The 21516-nt window shown below is 33.0% G+C and overlaps 1 protein-coding gene across 1 annotated transcript in view; it reads left to right on the forward strand.

The window, feature by feature from the left end:
• LOC128555018 (beta-1,4-galactosyltransferase 4-like) overlaps positions 1–21516 on the forward strand; it is a 46681-nt gene that overhangs the window by 22340 nt on the left and 2825 nt on the right. The window contains exon 2 of the mRNA XM_053536368.1: positions 18795–19027. Within this exon, the coding sequence (XP_053392343.1) occupies positions 18795–19027 (233 nt within the window). The remainder of the gene's footprint in view (positions 1–18794; positions 19028–21516) is intronic.

Raw genomic sequence — 21516 nt, forward strand, 5'->3', positions numbered from 1 at the left:
AGAAAAACAAAAAGTAGTAATATTTGATGATTTTGTATGTGAAGATAAAAAAGTTCAAAATGAAATAACAAAATACTTTATCCAAGGACGTCACAAAAACTGTTGTGTTATTTATTTAAGTCAGTCTTACTATAAAACACCAAAAGATATTCGAATTAACTGTTCACATTATATTTTATTTGAAAGTCCAGGTAAAATGGAAAATGATAGGATTTGTAATGAACAAAATATAGATCGTGATTCTTTTGCTAATGCAACAAATCAAAAATATGATTTCTTATATATTGACAAACCAAGGAAGTTTTTAAGAAAAAACTTTACTGGTAATATATAATGGGAGTTTTTAATGATGTAAAACAAATAAGTGAACCTGACAGTATAAGTAAAGTTAAATTTGATATTGATTTAAGTGATTATGCTACTAAAAAGCAATTCAAAAAGCTTAAAAAGGAAACGGAATCGTATCTTCACAGAAATAAGGGACTTGATAACACAATGAATAGAGCATTAGATATGGGAGGTAATGAAATAATCAACCTAGGAAATCCAGATAAACCCAACGATGCAGTTTCAAGACGGTTTGTGTATAAAAAAATTCAAAGTGTAATAGATGACTATAATCTTGAAGATGTCAAAAGTATAAAACAAACACTAGAAGCAGAAGTAAAGAATATTGAAGAATTAACAAAAGATTTTAAAAAGAATTCATTATTAATTAATCAATTACAAGGTAAAATTGAAGAAGAAATGAAAGCTATGACTGATTCTATTAAAGAACTTGAAGATAAATCTGATTTGACAGATGACAATATAAAAAAAGTATTTAGAAGCAATTTTGAAAAGTTATACACTCAAGTTCAAGAATTAAAAGATAGTATGATTAAACATGAAGAAATAAAAGACAAGATTATTGAAGCTGAAAAAAAGTTACAAAATATGTATCAGTTAGAAATCAAAACAGAAATAAATAAACTAAATACTGAAATGGCAAAAGGGAATCAAGATTTACTCGATACATTTTCAAATAAATTTGCAGAATATAAATCTGAATTGGAAAAGGCAGCTTCACAAAGAGGTGATGATCATGACACAGCTTTAGATGACTTTAAAAAAGAGCTTAATTCTAAAATAGATGACTTTAAAAAACAAATTCGAAATTGGATTAGTATTGTTGACAACCGTCACAATTTAAAATATGCAGAATTAAGTAATATTACAAAAAAATTACAAGAAGATATTAAGAATTTAATGATAAAGTTGAAAAACATAAAAATGAACTGGACTTTGTAGTTGAAAAATCAGTTAAAACAAGGAGAGTTAATTACTGCTAATACTGAAGCAATTAACATAATTAATGATAATATTAAAAAAATAATAAATGATTTGGACTCTGTAGTTGAAATATCAGCTAAACAAGGAGAATCAATCACTGCTGATACTCAGGTAATTACTGCTAATACTAAAGCAATAACCGCTAATGTCGAAGAAATTACCACTAATGCTGAAGAAATTACAAAAGTAAAAAATGTTTTTTTTAAAACAAGAAACACAATTAGCTAGAACGAAAGGCGTTGTTGACAATTTATCTGCTTCTGAAGTTGCCACAACAAAACGACTTGATGATTTAGCTGAAATAATTCTTAAACTTAAAAAGAAAGACAGGAAAATAGAAGAAAAACTAGAAAAAGTAAAACGTGAAGTGTTTCTCTTTGAATACTATTATAATCATACTTTTGATTACATACAAATGAAAAAGTATTTTGACCGTCGTGGTGCCTGAATACATTCAACATATAAAAATATGGCCGATCTGAACTATTTAAATATATTTGAAATAAGACCTGGAATTATCGTAGATTATGAAGATTTTATACTCATAGACCAAAAATATAAAATAGATGTACTAGATATGCTTTTGAGTGGTGTGTTTATAGTCAGAAAAACCGGAACTTATATAATAGATATTAAATTTTTATTAAAGGGTGCGAGCTCCCCGGGTGAACCGTATAAACCGACTAATAGCCCAATATCACATTTTATATTTAGGTGGCGGAATTTAAGGCCTCAGGATGATGTTTTATTTTTTGATATATTTGATAATGTAAATATAACAGCTGAGGCAGCTGAGGACTTTGACACTGATCGGTTAATATCTATGTATAAGAAAAAAATTAAAATTTATTTAACACAAGGGACAATGTTTGATATTCATCCTTATAACGATTCAGCATCTACAGAATTAACATTTATGCTTTTGATGGGTAGTTACATCAGATTCTACATATCGGATGAACCTGTATCCTATAATAGAAGCAGACTTTTGGATTAAAAGCTTAATTAAAGTTTTAATTACTATGTGTACCCTGATAATATACTTACTAATTGAAAACAAGCAAATTCGATGAATTGGTATCCCCCGCCGAAAGGGTTTGTGGTGAGGAATGGCAAAAAGATATATCCGGCAAAAAGTTAAGGATGTTAATAAGAAACAAATAATTTCATTAGTCAAAATCAATTTAACAGAAAACAAATGTTTAATTAAAGAGTACATAATAAATGTATGATACCTTGATCCTGACTTAAGAATTTATTTTGAATGGGATATGCTTACTGTAATAAGCTTAGCTTTTAAAATTAAATGCAGTTAATTGAAATGTGAGCTTGAAGTTTAACTGGAATGAAAGAACACAGGTAAGATATCTTGAAACGGCTGAGGGCAAGGTTTGTGCAGTCAGAACTTAACATGTTGAAGGTTTGAACATTAAAAAAAAAAAAAAAAAAAAGGAATGGAAATATATATATCTATATATAGATATATGTATATATTTATTTTTTTAGGGGGTGGGGGTGCAGGGGAATGGGAGAGGAAACAAAATTTCACATGTTGATTATAAATATTGATTGAAAATTAAAAATAAAAAAAAATAAAAAAGGTAAAAGGGTGAAGTTGGAGTGGGGGGCAGAGGATGCATGATCAGTGGTGGGCATGACTGGATGGGGAAGTGAGGTGGGGGAATGGTACAACTTAGAAGGTTTGAAAAAAATCTAAAATAAGAAATGAAAAAAAAAATTTTTTTTGGGGGGGAGGGGGGGGGGGGGGGGGGGGGGGGGGGTGACCAAGGCAAGTGGGTGACCAGGTGTGGGGTGCGCAACTTCACATGTTTATAATAAATGTTCACAGAAAAGAATGAAAGAAATTTAATAAAATTCTGCCAAATGGTAAGTTTGTAATGTACAAATATGTGGATTTTTAGACAATTAAAGGGCAATAACTCTGAAGTTACAAAAAGAAATCCTTACAAAATTGTCTGTGCACAACCACATTATAGTGCTCTAAATTCTGTTAAAGATTCATAGTTCTAGGTCAAATATGTCAAAAGTTATGATGCAGAAATTGGCATATCTATAGATCTATAGTACCCTATATAGTTAACACTAGAAACTTCTAAGGGCCATAACTCTGGTGTTACTTGGGCAATCTGTCTGAAACTTAATGGGCCCCATAACCTCATAGTGGTGAACATGTATATGAAGTTTGTTTGAAAAAAATCTAAAATAAGGAATGAATTTTTTTTTTTTTTTTTTTTTTGGGTGTGGGGTGGGGGGGGGGTCAGGGGATAAGGGGGGAGGTGTGTGATCAAGGTAAGGGGGTGACCAGGTGTGGGTACACAACTTCACATGTTTACAATAAATGTTCATGGAAAAGAATGAAAGAAATTTAATGAAATTGTACCAAATGGTAAGTTTGTTATGTACAAATATGTGGATTTTTATACAATTAAAGGGCAATAACTCTTAATTTACAAATAAATCCAAATGAAATTGTGTGTACACAACCACATTATGGTGATCTAAATTCTGTTTAAGTTTCATAGTTCTAGGTCAAATATATCAAAAGTTATGATGCAGAAATTGCCATATTTATAGTACCCTATATAGTTAACACTAGAAACTTCTAAGGGCCATAACTCTGGTGTTACTTGGGCAATCTGACTGAAACTTGACGGGCCGCAAGAACTCATTGTGGTGAACATGTATATGAAGTTTTAAATAAATATTCCCAACCATTTCCTAGATATGGCTCCGGACGGACGGACGGACGGAAAGACGGAAGGACGGACGGACGGACGGAAAGACGGACGGAAGGACGGACGGACGGACGGACGGACGACGCCAAAACTATATCCCTCCGACTTTCGTCGGGGGATAATAAGATCAAATATGTTGTATAAACAATATTCAAAAGCGTATGTTCAATCATGCATATGCCTATGGCATACTCAAACGGTTGAGTGATTTCAGTTGTTTGTACTTAAATCTTGTAATACTTGTTTAATAGTAAAAGTGCAAACGTATCAAATTTAAAATCAAACAAAACAGGGAAGTTTAAACGGGATTGTACTACAAAGTAAACATATCGGTTAACTTTATGAATGAAAGTAAATACCAATAGAACGACACCGGTGTCGCTTTACATTGAGCTCACAAACGATATTGATTGATAAACTTGTTAAAGAAAATGACACCGGTGTCGTTAAAATTTATAGGGATAAGAGGATAAGTCAGGTTAAACTGACCATGTTTTCGTGGTAGGATTTTGACAAATATTTGGTGGAAGTGTTTAATCATATTTTACTACAGGTTTTAACAATAATTTGTTAAAACTTGTTTATTTTTTTGGTTTTAAATTGTCCGGCATTGGTCAGTTCGGACCGGGGACTGAATGTTAAATTAGGTGAAATAGGGCTCCGCTGCGGTATTATATACACTACTTATATTACCGTAAAACATAATCATCATGTGTTAGAATCCTTTGTTTGATTACATTTGAAAACTTACGACATTTACTTGAGAAACTGTTCCATCAATAATTTTCAGATCATCCTCAGTTTCCATCATGTGACACATAAGATGTTTTGTGTTATCTGACTTTGTGTGGGCAGTCAGATCATCTAACATGTTATGATGCGGAAGGCTTAACTTAGGGAAGAGATACAGTTATTTGAATATTTGCTACCGTAATGGCATGCATTTAAAACAAACCTTCTTATTGATGCATTCAAAGTATATGATACAGAAGCAGAGGGTAACCTCATTCTTATCTTAAAGTTCCCGCTATATAGGAAATATTTTCAGTCGCGACAAAAATAGAAGAGGTGGAAACGATAATTGTTAGAAATATTTACACATCAGTTATGAAAGTTATTTTGATAAAGTATTACCATTTAAGGACGGTTGTTATCATTTTGTCATGTCTATATCAGTTTCAAAATATATTATGCATTTCATACAGATAATAGATCATGTTTTGTTAGTTGAGTACCGTTGAAAACGTCTATCAGCAATGAACCCTCTTTCAAAAATTGTGCAGGTAGTCCTGATGAACAGATGTACTCCTGTGCTATTAACAGAGGTATAATCTAGTTCAGCATACTTGAATACGTAGCAAAAGTTAGCAAACTACTTTTTATTTTGCATTCTACTGCACTCAGAAAGTGGAGAGATAGATGGTTGTTGGTATACTTATCATATCCCAGTGCTAATGTAGGAACATCTTTTTGATGTAATGTTTTCATCATTTTAAAAGAATGCAGATCAAATGTTGTTTTTTTCTAATATGGATAGTAATTATGGTTTTGAATCTGAGGGGATATCTTCTGCCGAGTCTTCAATCATTTAGATGGCCTTCGTGAGTGATTCAGCCTCTCAGTAATTGCTACAGTGTTTGGGTTAGGGTTAGGGTTAGAAATAAATAGTTCAATCGAACAACATAGTTTAACGAACGTAAAAAAGGGTTTACGTTAATAAACTCTGGTTCACGGTCGTAAACATAGGTTCACATCCGTTTTCAATCGTCCAATGATTACGTTCTTGTTCGAAAAACTAGTATTATTAAATATTAACCTATATTTACGAGCGAAAACACAGGATAACGGCCGTAAACCATAGATTACTTTCTTGAACCCATATTTACGTTCGATAAACTAGGTTTCTCGATTTAACAATAAATTTCGGTCGTTATCCTAAGTTTACGAGCGTAAAACTAGGTAAACGGGCATGAAGCTGGGTTCACGAGAGTAAACCAATCGTGGTTTATTGCAGAATAACCTGTGATTTGAGTATTTACGTGTAATAATATATCACAAAGGCCATAGGCCTGAGTGATCTATTGTTTCGCATATGAACGAAAGGCTCGGGCTATTCTACGATAAATCACACTTAAGAACTTATTATTTCGATTCTAACACGACAAACTAGTATCAACAGTGTTAGAAAAAAAGGTAACTACATTTTACGACCGTGGTACGCATCTGGATAGGATAACGTAATTGCACGCGCGTCGGTTATTGCAGAATAACCCGCGATAGATTTTGCTCTACATATATAGGTTATTTGCTGGTTAGAATTTTTAATATAACAAGTTTGAAGCGTAGCACACTAAAGAAAAATATGGTCTCGCATTATGTGAGCCGTGCCATGAGAAAATCAACATAGTGCCTTTGCGACCAGCCTGTGCATCCGCTGCCCATGCTGTTCGCTTTCAACGCCTATCGCAATTAGAGAAACCGTTCGCGGACCACATGGATCTTGACCAGACTGCGCGATCTACGCAGGTTGGTCTGGATCCATGCTGGTTGCAAAGCCTCTGTGTTGATTTCTTTATAATGTGGCTCATGTATATTTAGATATTTGATAAAAAAGTTTAGAATAATTCCTGATTTACGCAATGTTAAGGCGATGTCAAGATGCCAAGATTGTTGATCGTCAATAAAGTGATAATGTTTCGGCCACACGGTCTAGTGTCCCATATCATACGCTTCCTGTACCCATCTGCATTTTCTGACATACCTAATCATGCTGATAATTTGACGTACGACCCTGAACATTTATCCGGACTACCTCTTGCCGCTATATTCTATACCATGTCGCCTTAAAATACGTTCTTAATATTGAAATTGAAAAACATTATATGATATAAATTGCTAAATAGCGATTAATACCATTAGATGGATGTCTAATACAGTTAGATTTAAGGGCGGGATTTGTCCGCTTTATCATTTATATTATATATGAGGGTGTATTTTTAACTGACATCCCGATATTAATGAATTCCGATTCCTTGAACAACATTTCTACATGGAATTAACTTAATAGGTATGGCTTGAGATAGAGATGTCCCCAATCTCTCCCGCAAGATATCATTTATCATTTTTTTTAAATAATGCCATTAATTGATATTATTTGCAAAAGTAATTTAAACAAATTCAAAGATTCAAAGTCGAACGCTCATAAAAAATAAAGCATCGACATAGACGTTATCATTTTCACATTTACGCAAAAAATGTTACCAACTGAAATCGCATTAGAGATACAAAATATAGCATAAATATTTCTTTCTTAAAACACCGATACCGGTATGAAAGATAACATCAAATTTATGCTAATTAGAGGACCCTCAATTCTGATTATAAGTAGATCTCAAACACAGCAAAAGCGGTATTGCACTTTGAACTTTTTAGGACCGGATATTGGTGACATGTCAATCAGTGTAATATATTGTAATGACGACTGTTCGGAATCAAACAATTTTGTGAAATGCAAAAGAAGGCTATGTTCTTTTATACGGATATTTACTTTTTGCTGTTTTCACTGCTTTCTATTTCAGTTTTCTTTTTCAATTACTTATTTCATTGTTTTGCATTTTGCAGTTAGCTGTAAGAAATTAAGAAAATATAAAGGAAGTTGTGAAATAGTAATTTCACGGAGAGGCGATTTCCAATTTTCAAACAGGCTGAATGTAAAATATTTGAACAAAATTGAAAACAAAAGTAAATGAAAAAAATAAAACGGTAATAATGGCGGGGTGTGGGATGGGGGTGAGGAAGCTTACGTTAAATAGGGGATAAAGGGGTGGAGATATGTGTGCTGCAGGTGGATGGGGAGGTTGTCCAGCGGCGGGTACGGGGTTTTCATGAGTATGATATGTTTTAATTCTTCTTTCGAAAAATGCAATTTTACATTTAAGGAAAGTATCAGGTAAATGAAACGAACGGACGCAAATTCAGTTGAAGTGCAACTTCAATTCCGTGAAGTCAGATTGTATAAAGAATATCATAACCATTGTTAAAAATAATTATATGCATTATTTTTAAAACAATCGGTATATACGAAATTAAATTCATTCTCGCATTTGCAAGCTTTTTCTAAAAATTATTTATTGCCTCATTTGGATCCGTTAACAATTTTATGACTTTAATCCTTTTCATATCCCTGATAAGATAGTTAACTATTGTTTGAATCAACATGTGAGGCACAACTGTCTTCCAATGCAGATTATTGACCAGTTTATATCAATGAGAAAGCTTGAAAATTATATTGTTATTTATGTTCGAATCAGTTGTACACTGTAAATTCAATTGACACGCCACTGTGACATTTTACGCTTAAGGCAAAGAAAAATATCTCTTAAGTATGTGTAAGCAGATTATTGAAATCAAATCTACCTCTCCTTAATTGTTAGCAAAAGCAAATCGCAAATTTAAATATTATTCTCTTTTGCGTTGATAAATCGATTTGTGGAATTATGCCGCTGATAATACGTAAGTAAGTATATGTTTTATTAACGTGACATGTGAATAAGTATTGAAATACATATAGACAAAATAATACAGCACCCGGCTATATGAGCCTAAAAGTCAACTAAATCAAATACATTTAATTATCTTAAATTGAGTATAGCGAGCATGCTTTATTCTGTGGTTCATATTCATATACAAATCAATTATCAGCTGAGAGATATATATATATATATATCACTGACATATGCAGACAACAATAAATTATAACGTGTTTTATTAACTAATGAATAAATCCAATATATGTTAACGATGAAACAAAAGAATGTGAAGGATTACATGTTCAGAAAAACGTTTGATTATATTTTAAAAGTATATTGTATAAGTTTCTGTAGTTTATTTGCTTACTTAATAGATATCGTTCACATTTTAAGTGAAATAGAGGAAATTCATAGTTTCGCTGAGATTTCCTTAAGGTAGTTCGGTATATTTTGTGCGCAAGCGCGAATGATTTCGGTTTACGTAAAGTCGAAAAATTTAAGTGTGTTGAATTTTACTTATTTCTTGCTTGCTTTCCAAGAGAATCTTCAATAATTGGCGTCTTAATATAAAGTCTAGAAGGAAACTATTCGTTGAGGCTTTAAATCGTCTTGATGCAGTTTTTTGGTTGAAAAGTTGACGAATTCTTCGTCTCACTACGTCTGTCATTTGTTTTACATTTGCCATCAGTTTTAGGCAGTAACTGTTAGCTGTCGAGAGTACCGGAACAGACTGTGAAGTATTTCTATAGATCTAAATACGGCTCGTAAAAATGACAGTTTGTCTGGCATTCCGAACATTCCTAGACTAGTGATCCATGAGGACTTTGTCCAGTTTCCAGAATGGCAGGAAGGAAGCACTAATTGAATTGGACCACTTGTCAAGGCAGCTTAAACATTGCAATAAATGTAATCAGCAGCTGCATCTTTAGTCGAACTAATCCGAGGTATACAGTTTGTTTTATATTGTGACGGTCAAACTGTGGCTGTAAAAGTCAGAAAATAAAAAGCAGCCACCCAGCGACAGTAAGCTTGTCTACATTTTCCATAAGATTTCCAAAATAAATACTGGAAAAAAAAACATGGAGAAACATCAACACAAAATAGAACAGCACCAGAATGAGTGCGGAAGTTGTCCAGATTGGTGTGGCATTGTTCTTGCTCATTTATGGTTTATAGTTTCCAAAAGTCTGGTGAGTCATGTAAAATATATTGTATTGTCATTTGATACTGTACTGTAATTGTTTTTGTTGTAACACACCAATTAAATTTAAGATGTACAGCCAAATGTTATCGTGTGTACGATGTTGTTCCTTGATTTCTTAAATATTTCTTGACTTACAGATTAGGACATGTTTTATTTCATAAGTTTTGCCTTACGTACCACCCACGTTGACAAGCAACAAATTGGTATAATTAGTTGATAAGAGGCAAACGAAAGAAATTCCAGAAACAATTGCTCAAAAAATAAACACAAATCTGAATATAAAATGGCTTCCAATGCATGGAAAAAGGATGGCACTGAAAAGTTAACTGATTTGAGCCGCGTCATAAGAAATCAACATAGTGCCTTTCCGACCAGCATCTGCGCAGTCTTGACCATGCTGTTCCCTATGAAACGGTTTCTCTAATTGCAATAGGCTTTAAAAGCAAACATCATTGATCCTAACCAGACTTCGCGGATGCATAGGCTGGTCTTGATCCATGCTGGTCGCAAAGCCACTATATTGGTTTTCTCATGGCGTGGCTCATTTGTGTCATGCATAATCAAATTCATGGGATATTATTTTTTATTTAGAATGATTACATTCTTTTCATTACCTGATGCACTATGTTTACTAGATAAAGCTCTGTTATTTATATCCATGGGAGTGGAATACTGTCTGAATGTGAAAGATGTACAATTTTAAAACCTTTGAGATAATTAGTGTTGTGCAACCATGACAACTAGAACTTAACGTCTGTTGAGGCCTTAAGTTCTTTTATCTTTCTGGAGTAATGGACCGCTGTGCTTAAATATGTTTTATCATGATGACTTATGAATTAATTAATAAAGACCTACAAGTATAATGTCAGATGTACTCCAGACTTCACACATATGTTAATGTTTATACATATGTAGTGATTAATTTGTCAAGTGAAGAAATTTTAGCAATAATGTTAGTGGGTGACAGAACAGAAGTATAAAGTCAAGTACAGAGGACGACAACACTGAGTTTAGGATACAGAAAAAAAACCGGTGATTCTGACGAAACAACATACATAAAAAAGATTATACTAGTAAAATGAAAATTTTAGTGTACATGGAAAAGTTTGGAAAAGGTTTATCAGTGACAGAAGAGATAGTCTTTACAGACTGGTCTATATTTATTTTGATTTGACTTTTACACAGTGATTCATAGTAAACAGCTAGTGATCTGATAGAATTGTGTTCATTATATCATACAGGTTTTGAGTTAATATAAAATTAATGTGTATTTAAAGCAATAAAAATTTTTCAAAATTAGATGTTGAAACTTTACAACTGTTTAGTATTTGAGTAATTAGTTACGATTTTTGAGTGATTTCAATAAAGTACAAATGGAAAAAAAAAGAATCACTTTCAGCCAGGATGATGTGCTATTGTAAAAGATAGAAAGAAAGAAACTTCACAAGTCACATTAACTTTGTAAAAGGTATTTTAACAGAATTAAACTAATTGGGATTCTGCATATTGTATCAAATAACTATAATGTATTTTATAGTTATTTGGAAGTATCTTCTATCTATCTCTTTTCAAACCAATTTTATCTCTTAAATCTATTGAAATTGCCATCAAAATAAATATTTCTTTTAAAAACAATATATTTAACAATTAAAAGGTATATGTTCAACAAGCCACTACTTTGATACTTTTCTTAGTCAGTGATATTTATTTTTAGACTTGTCCTATGTTTTGATTCAGTTTCTGGATCCCCATTTATTAGTTACAGTACACATTTTGGGATTCCAGCAATTTTCCACATCCTCATTACAAGGTAGTATTGATTTTTCATTGGTCCAGTGGTTAACTAATTTTAGCATAAAGTAAAACTGTTCTATTAATAAATTTTCAGAAAATCTGTTTGTGTATTTTTGCATTAAAAAGGGATACCGAGTATACAAATTCACGTACTATTATTTGATTTGAACATTACTGTCTAATATTATCCTGAACAAATTACAGGTTTTCTTTGCTTTATATTTGAGAATTTAGGTAAATTTCATTGGTGAAAGGTCCAAGGTACTTTTCTCAAATAGTCAATTAATAGAAATTTTCAAATATAATATATTGTGCAGTGAATTAACAAAGAAATTAATTTACTTCAGTACTAGTCAATTCTGAACTTGAAATATACTTTGATAGGTATTTGGTCTACTACACACTTTATATATTTCTATGGCCTGATTAGAAGTAGCCTGTTGGTTTAATTCAGTATCTTAGTATAAGAAGCATTATTTAAGGTAGCATAACACAATTTCTGGATATAAGGTGATTTATTATCATATATAAGATAATTTTCATTGAGAGTCCTACATACCAGAACATTTTTGAGTGACAACTAGAAATATTTAAGATTACTTGGGGTGGTTCACTACCTGTTAGAAATATTTAAGGTGGTTAACCATCTGTTAGAAAATGATAATACGGTACGGTACTGGGACTTGTTTTAGTACTCTAAACGCAAATATTACAACATGAAATTTTATAGGTGCTGAATTGAAGGTCATTTCCTGGTTATTGTCGTGGTGTTTATAAATCCCCCGCCACAAGTGGTGGGGGTTATAGGAATGGTCTCTGTCCATCCTTCAGTCCTTCCATCTTCCATACTTCCGTAACATTTTGTGTCCACTCTGTATCTCCTAAACCCCTTGAACATGTTGAAGGATTTTCATGAAACTTTGTTCAAATGATCACCTCATCAAGACGATGTGCAGAACCAATGAGTCAGCCATGTCGGTTCAAGATCAAGGTCACAACTCAAAGTCAAAGTTTGAACCTTCAATTTTGTGTCCGCTTTGTATCCCCTAAACCTCTTCAAGTGTGCTGTTAACAGACAGCTTTTATGATATAACAGGAGCACATAATTCCAGACAAACTGGTCTGATCATACCCAAAATCGAGTTATTCCAAGACCTTGTGCTCATATACATTGACGTTAAACCTGATCAAAATTGTTAAGTAAAAATTTAAAAAATAAAGCGTTAAAATTGTCACATATTGCAACTTTTTATATAACAGGGATAGATAACTCTGGACTAACTAGTCTGAAAATCCTGAAATCTAGCTTTTGCAAGACCCTATGGTCGTACACATTGTCTATAAGTTTATTCAAGATTTCTTTCAATAAAAATGATACAGTTGTATAAAATGGGTAACTATTGCTATTTTTTACTATATCAGGGGCACATTACTCTTGACATACTGACTGGATCATCCCCATAATGCAACACATTCCAGATTATGTAGCCATGCATATGTTTTTTTTACTTTGGTGAAGATTGTTATAGTAATATTTATGCTGGAGTGTTAACAATGCTATATAATTCATACTTAACTTTAAAAAAGTGGGTGGGGTAATATTACATATGCCTTTTTATGATGAAATGTCGATGTAAATGGTTTGGAACTATTTTGTTATTTGAAATTATGTTTTGCACACATGTTCATATTGTTTAGGCTTTTTTTCATAAAAATATTTGTTGTTATAGCTTATTTGCCAGCCAACCCCAATATTCTAAACTTTTGGTACTTTCATGATAAAATACAGAATATCTCTCTTATATGTTCGGTGACCCCCAGTTTTTTCCCCTTATTTTGAAGCAATTTTGAGACACAATGAATACAAAAAATATTTCAAAAATCTTAATTGTAGAAATAAAGTTATGCTATCTTTAGACTGATACAGGTACTGGTCTCATGGGAAAAAAGTGGGTGGGTAATTATATTGCCTTGTGAAAATGAATTACAGTATTATGTAAAAATTATTAAAATTTCATACTGATTTCATAGCATATTCAAACTGAATTTTTAGAAATACAATTATTTTACAACTGATAAAGATAGTTTGTGTTTTGAAATGTACCCACAATTTTTCCAGGTTTTTCAAATTTTACTTTTGTCTTGACAGTATGTGTAGAAAATGGCCGATATAATGTAAAGGAGTTCGGTGACCTACCATTTTTTTTTTGTTTTTATATGCAATAGATACTAAAGATCTTCAAACATGCAAAGTATGAAAAAATTCTTAATTGTAGAACAAATTTGCCTGAAACGTATCCAACATCCTTAATTCACGAGATCACTTAAATCTAATTTTATTGACTTGTTACAAAAATTCGACCTTAACACAAATCCGTATTGTTAAAAGATGATAATGTCTCTATTGAATCAAACGATTCAGATTTTTCACGTTTATCGTTTCTTTTCTCGCTGCGCAGGCACAGTAAACACACGTTTCACGGTTCTCGTTTAACGGTGCGCATGAGTATTTCATTTAAAGGTTTCACGGTTATCGTTTCACGAACACTTGCCTAACGGATACCGTCTTTTTCCCGAAATCACGGAAATTTATCGCAAGCGCAACTCTACGACCGGAAACCGATAGTTTTGTTCAAGAAATCTAGTTTCACGCTTGTAAACATAGGTTCACGCCCGTAAACCTACGTTCACGCACGTAAATATAGGTTCATGTCCGTAAACTATGGTTTAGTTCAAGGTCGTAAAGACAGGTTTACGTCCGAAATTGATAGATGATTTGATAATCCTAGTAGATACATCGTAAACCATGGTTTACATTCGATAAACTAGGTTTCTCGATTGAACTATGAATTTCGGTCGTTATCCTATGTGTATACTTGGGTCTACGAACTGAATCTACGTTTATGAGCGTGGACAATGGTTAACGACGTTAATCCTAGATATTTTCGCTCGAAAAATAGGTTAAGTATTCGAAAAACCTGGTTTACTAGAATCACGTCAAACATTGTTCAGAAACATGTCCCTGTAAAGGAATGAACTATTCTCTGTAGACCGACAGTCCCTTGGTACTCAGGATACCTAAAACAGTTGCAACAATACAAACGATCGATAGAGAAAATCTTTATGAATGACAAATCTGACCTGTCAAAGAAAGTATTAAGTGGTGTAAAAATATATGTAGTGTTGAACTTTCTAGGGCCAAGGATAAGTACTACCAGAACAAGATGGGAGAAACAGAAGGAAACACCAAAAAGCAATATATGCTGTTACATCCGATTTAATGGGAAAGTCGAAGGCCAATCAGCTTCATTACACGCAAGTGTAGTATCTTTGGCAAATGACTTTCTACGATACTTTGCTGATAAAATAAGCTCAGAAATGATCTTGACAATATACCAATTGAAACACCCAGCAATGGTAATTCTTCCTACTCAAATCCACCTGTGATTATGATTACATTTAGTGCGTTCAAACCACTTTCCAAAAACGATATTTTGAAACTTGTAAATGTATCAAAATCTACAATTTGTGAACTTGATGTGATTCAAATTAAGAAATTAAAGGAGAATTTTTCACAACTTGCTCCCGTTTTGACAGAAATTGTACATCGATAACTGTTATCCGGTGTGTTCCCTGAGGAATGGAAAAGTGCTGTAATAAAGCCTTTGTTGAAGAAGAAAGGTCTCCCACTTGAACTGCAAAACTATCGTCCGGTGTCAAGTTTAACATTCCTCCCCAAAATTTTGAAAAAGCTGCACTAAACCAATTCAATAAACATGCACTCTCCTTCCAGCTTTTCAAAGTGCCTATAGAAAATGTCATGGGGTTGAAACAGCAATGATCAAAATTTATAATGATCATTTGGAAACCATAGATAAAAATCATGTAAGAATCGTGGTCATGATGGACTTGAGTGCAGCGTTCGATACCATCGATATCCCGATACTGATTCAAATCCTTCAAGATGAATTTGGTATACATAGCACTCCCTTGAAATGAATAGAATCTTACCTCATGAACAGAACAATGAAAGTTTTAGTCGAACAGTCAGCATATGACACAGAGCCACTGAGGTTTAGAGTCCCGAAGAGTCTTGTGCCGGACCAGTGATCTTTACCCTGTTTTTATCGGCTCTCAACGGAGTGGTGCAGAAATATTCATCCGATCTCTATGGACACGCGGATGACCACAATATTGCGTTAAAAATTCAAGCGGGAAATTCTTAAAATGAGACAACTGTTCTACAACAACTCGACAGTTTTCTCAATGAAATCATAAAATTGATAACAACCTTCAAACTGGAAATGAATCAGTTTAAAACTGAAATAGTTATATATGGAACCAGACAACAAATAGCGAAATTGAACATCATAAGTGTAACGGTTGGTGGATGTGACGTAAAGTGTCAGAGACCTGGGTGTATCTATAACCAATACACTCACATTTGACCATCACATCTAGATAAAGTGTCAGATAGCTCATGTGAAGTTACGAAACCTTAAGGTTATATTGAAAGGAAACATCTCACACAAAAATCAACTTAATCATTAGTGCATGGACTGGTTCATTCTCACATTGACTTCTGCAACAGTTTATTTACCGAAATCATAGCCTACCAAATCAACAAACTACAGTGAGTCCAAAATCATGCTGCTGCTAGAGTAGTCATGAATGCTTCCTATGAACAACCAAGAGCTGAACTTCTGAAAGAATTACATTGGCTTCCAGTTAAGACTAAAGACATGTTCAAAGTCTCAGTAATAGTCTTCCGTGTCATCAATGATACAGCTCCAGTATATCTGAGGGAAATGTATGTACCTACCCGACAGCGATACAGATTTCGCTCACAAAGTGACACTAACTTTTACATCCCTAGACAGCGAACAGAATTAGCAGATAGATCTATGGCAGTCGTTGGTCCCAAATTGTGGAACGATCTACCTAGCTATCTGAAAGACATTCAGTCTGAAGCCAGCTTTAGATCAAAACTGAAAACACATTTGTTTTGTTTCATGAACAATGAGTGTAGTCTTGTTAAAATAAAAAAAAATATCGGAAGTGATGTGAAAATAATATTTATACATGTCCAAATCTCTAAATCTATGTTCTAGAATCACTTAATATATAGGAAAGTCTGGTGGTAAAGCATGCACTTCCAATGCAGGAGGTCGCGATTCCCGGCCGCGTCATACAAAAGACGTAAAAAATATACCAGTAGTTCCCTTGATTGGCTCTCAGCTTAAAAAGAGAAACTAGCCTCTTCTCTCACACCCTAATGACGATGGATTTAATCGGGAATGATTTGTGGACAGTAATATATATATAAGCTGTAGAACTTGCTTCATAAATTAGTAACTAATTCAGGAAAAACCCTGAAGTATTATCATACTGCAGAAAGTAAATTATTTGCTACATTTAAACAGAGGGAAAGTAACTGTTCAAAACAAAATGAAAACTTAAGCCTAAATTATGTATATGATAATAACATAATACGCTACCTCCACTGACCGTCCGTCCGTTAGTAATTTCATGTCCATTAATTTCTTAAACACAACATATAATGAGAACGAGACGCAACACCCAAAGACAAAGTTACACTAGATCGGAAATCGTGACACATTTTTTTTTTTTTTTTTTTTGAAGTAAGTATTTTCGATTCTGTCTATGCATAATGTGAGTACAAGAATACCAGATTCCTACCAGGTTTCGGGGATAGAAAGAGGCATCCAAAGGGCTGTTTTCTGAATTGAAAATGCCATCAAAGAATGAAACACATGGCTAATCCACGGCTAGATTTCCATTAAATTGGATATTAATTAACGGATTTTTTTTTTACATTTTCTAAGGCAACAAGCCTTGCATTTCCTCAGTAAAAAGCCCAAGATCCTATATCTTTGTTTTACGAATATCCCAGTGAAGTCTCTATTACTTCCTTCAAGTCAGATGGGTAGACAACAAATGTTATATCTGACCCCACATGATCCGAAGTGAAGGATATTCCTGACAAGGCTTCTGAACAGAATGTCTTGTCTGACACTGACAATTGGTCATAGGATATTTTTCCCCTTTGTTTGGCTCAGTTTAACGAACATACGCTTGTTTTCTGGTAAAATATTGTGGGTTTTTTTTGTTGTTTTTTTTTTTCATTTTTTCTAATAACGGTTTAGTTTATGTAGCATGAAATTCGGTAAAAATTGTACCATCGTGGTGTAGTTGCAAGATCTGCCTAGAAAATGAATATTCAAGTTTTCATTTGTGTTTTAGCACTTCTGTGTATAAATTTGGGGCTTTTTCATTCGAAGAATTTATTTTTAGAAAATTAGGACAGATTTCATGTTAAATTCCCCTTGTCTATGATAAATGATACACAGAGGAAACGAAAATCGGGTCGTTTACTGTGCGACGACGTCAAAAGTGAGATAAAGGAAGGATCAATTTCTTTGTTATCTTCGTTTGTGGTAATGCGTACATGTGTTTTTCTACTATGCCCGTTAGTATGGTTTCACTCGCTTATATTTTTTCATGTGTAATACTGTATGGACGGTAACATTCTTTGGATCTGGGTTATCCTTGTCTGGTTTCTTTCATACCAGCGTAAAATGTAGAAGCTGGTTACGTTTTATACATAAATAATATTATATCGCGTTTTATTAGTAATTTATAAAAAAAAAAAAAATATATAAAAAAATAAACATCTTTTGCTCACTTATAAATCTGTGTACAGAAAATGTACAAAAACCACATTTAATCAATTAAGGAACTTACAACTGATATTGATGTTTACAATTATACCTGATTCAATAATGAAAGAAAATATTCAAGCACCAGACGCATTTCAAAATGGGTTATTCTTTAAACAAACAAACATCCTTTGTTGCCTTGCAGTTATCAATACTCATGAGTATTCGTTTATATGATGTGGCTGCTTTCATTAATAATCAACAGTCTTAACAGCAATATCGTACACGCTTTTAAAAACTGAAAAAAGGTATCAGTCGTGTTGACTTAATTTTCGTTATTTCATATACATATTTTATAACTTTTGTGCAATCCTTTTTCCTCTGACGCCCTCCATATAATTACTTTAGGTTAATTTTCAATTTTAACCATAATGTAGTTAATTAGCCTATGTTCTTACAGTGTTCATTCTTACAGCATCGTCCATATGATTTTTTTAAGACTCATCCTACAACACATCAACTGAAAATATATCTTGGGAGGTTTTAGAGCATCAGATCAGAAACGTGCTGCCCGGAGGACTCTACACACCTAATGATTGTATACCTAGATGGAGGGTCGCCATCATAGTTCCATACAGAGACAGAGAAAACCATCTGAAAGTTTTCTTGAAAAATATACACACATTTCTGCAACTACAAAAAGTCGACTATGGGATATTTGTCATAGAAATGGTAGGGATACGTCTTTGCATTTTTTATTTATGAAATTGACTACAAAAGCGTTGTCGTGCAACATATATTTTTCCTACATTGCGCGTTTTCACTATTTTGCTTACCCTCTCTAATTTCATCACAATTGAATTATTTGTCTTGACTAGAGAATCGACTTTGTTTTGAGCGATTTACTGAGCTTTCGGTACTTAACATTACTGTAGAAATACTCGGACAATGAATTATTATGAAAAGTAATATTACAGAATTGTTCAGAAGATTTGTAACCGCATGTACTTTAACTGCCGTATTGCTTATGTTTAATCGGCTATACTATAGTGTTCATGACAAAAGAATATAAAGAGTTCTGACTCTTTGAGATGGACAGATAAAAGAAACAAAAAATCGGATAGTTGTTTTGGAAAATTGATAAAAAAAGTTACTGATATCGTTATACGTACATATACATTGAATGAAGATGCGTCACTGATTCAAATTTTCTTTGTCCTCATGTTGATTCTCAATCCGATTATAGACGAGCATTTCAAAAACTATCTTTTCTAGATAAAAGGAATAGAGTTTAATGATTAACCTAATAATTTTACACACCATCTGTAGTTAACTCTATTCCTAAATATTCAATAATTCGGAAGCACATATTTTCTATTACAAATATAATATACCACTTAGAAACGTAATATTTAGTAACAACAACATTGTCTCGGATTCAAATATATAGCTTAATGTTCCAGACAGTTGCGACTGTAAAGAATCCAAATAAGATTATCAAATGGTTGGCCGTATCATAACAGGTAATTTTACGATTTTTGATGATAAAAAAATCAGAAACATTTTATCTAAATATTTTTAATACTGAATATCTTCGTCCATTAACTACAAAATGTGTCTGTCTGAAAAAACCTCAACGATTGATGACTGTGCTAAAATGAGACTCGGACGCTCTTACTGAATTCTATGAATCAAACCTTGCCTTAGTACCTTAGGGGCTTCGGTGGCCGAGTGGTTAAGGCCGCTGACTTCAAATCATTTTTCCCTCTTCAATGTAGGTTCGAGCCTCTCTCGGGGCGTTTAATTTTTCTTGTAAGAAAGCAATCCAGGTCGATGGTTCTACCCAAGTGCCCACTCGTTGTGCAAATGCACGGAGGTACACCTGGTGTCTTCCTCCGATATCAAAGCTGGACAGTCGCCATATGACCAATAATTGTATCGGTGCACGTTAAACATAACAACTGAACAAAATGAATGAATGAAATACATAGAAATATTACAAAATGAATTGAAACATGAAACTTTGTCGCCACAAAATGAGAATAATATTGTAAAATGTCATGTATAATTTTATTGAAGGACTTGACGACAAGCAGATGAAGCACCGCACTCTAAATTGGATCAATTTACTACAAAAAACATCCTATATAAAGCTCAATCCACTGCAAATTCAGCCCTATGCACTTCAAAAATGTTTATCTTCTTTTGACTCTTTGACTACCGCATTTAAAGACCATGCGCAGAAGTATTGCTCCAAGGTTAAAAAGAACTTGTGGGTTAATCTGTTTACATCCATCAGTAATTCTGTAGACGTTATCAAAAAGCACACAATACAAACGTTCGACAACAAGTAGTTTTTCTACTCTTTATACTAATTTTACACATTTTCTTAAAAAAGAAAAAAAAACAACAAAAAACTGGTACATTTTTCTTTAGAAAATATTTGTAAGATGAAATATTTATTATCTGGTATGTAATGAAACTTAAGCATTTTTTCTTACAGTAAATTTGAAAGAGTTGTGATCAGTTTTGTGAAGATCTAACATTTCTCTTAAATAACATATTTATCAGATTTAGTAATGAACTTATACACTGGTACTTGGTATCTCGATGGGGTCTACCTGCGCCCCGCTCATTGCTGATATATTGTTTTACTGTTATGAACGAGATGTTATGCTCAGTTTATCAACTGTGGCACAGTGTGACACTACTGAAGCTTTAAATGGAATCTAAAAGTACCATAATAATATTTTCAATATGGACAATCTATATTTTTCAGAAATCATGAAACACAATTTACCTTAGATCTAGAAGCATCTTTTTAAATTTTAAATTTAAAATTGTGAATACAAATATAGAAGCAAACTATTTTGATAAAAGAGACGTTTTCAAAATTGTTACCTTTCACAACTTGATAGAAATGTCCTCGAGCTGCATCATACGGCGTCTAAATTTCGCAACTAATTCGTTTTTGCAAGAGCTTCCTCAAAGATTGATGGTTTTAATAATAGAAAATTTCATGTCTCCAAAACATTATTATAACAATGTTACCAAAATCATAAACTACGTAACGCTTTTTATTAAATTTTGCTACCGATCGTCCGAAATTTTTAATAAATATAACACCAACCTTGCAACACTTGTAGCTTAGTTTTACGCATCCGGTACACTATGGAGATTTAGTATATAGAATTTGGAAAATCAAAAATAATGCTTATCTT

Source organism: Mercenaria mercenaria, unplaced genomic scaffold (assembly GCF_021730395.1).
Source record: "Mercenaria mercenaria strain notata unplaced genomic scaffold, MADL_Memer_1 contig_947, whole genome shotgun sequence".
NCBI lineage: Eukaryota > Metazoa > Mollusca > Bivalvia > Venerida > Veneridae > Mercenaria > Mercenaria mercenaria.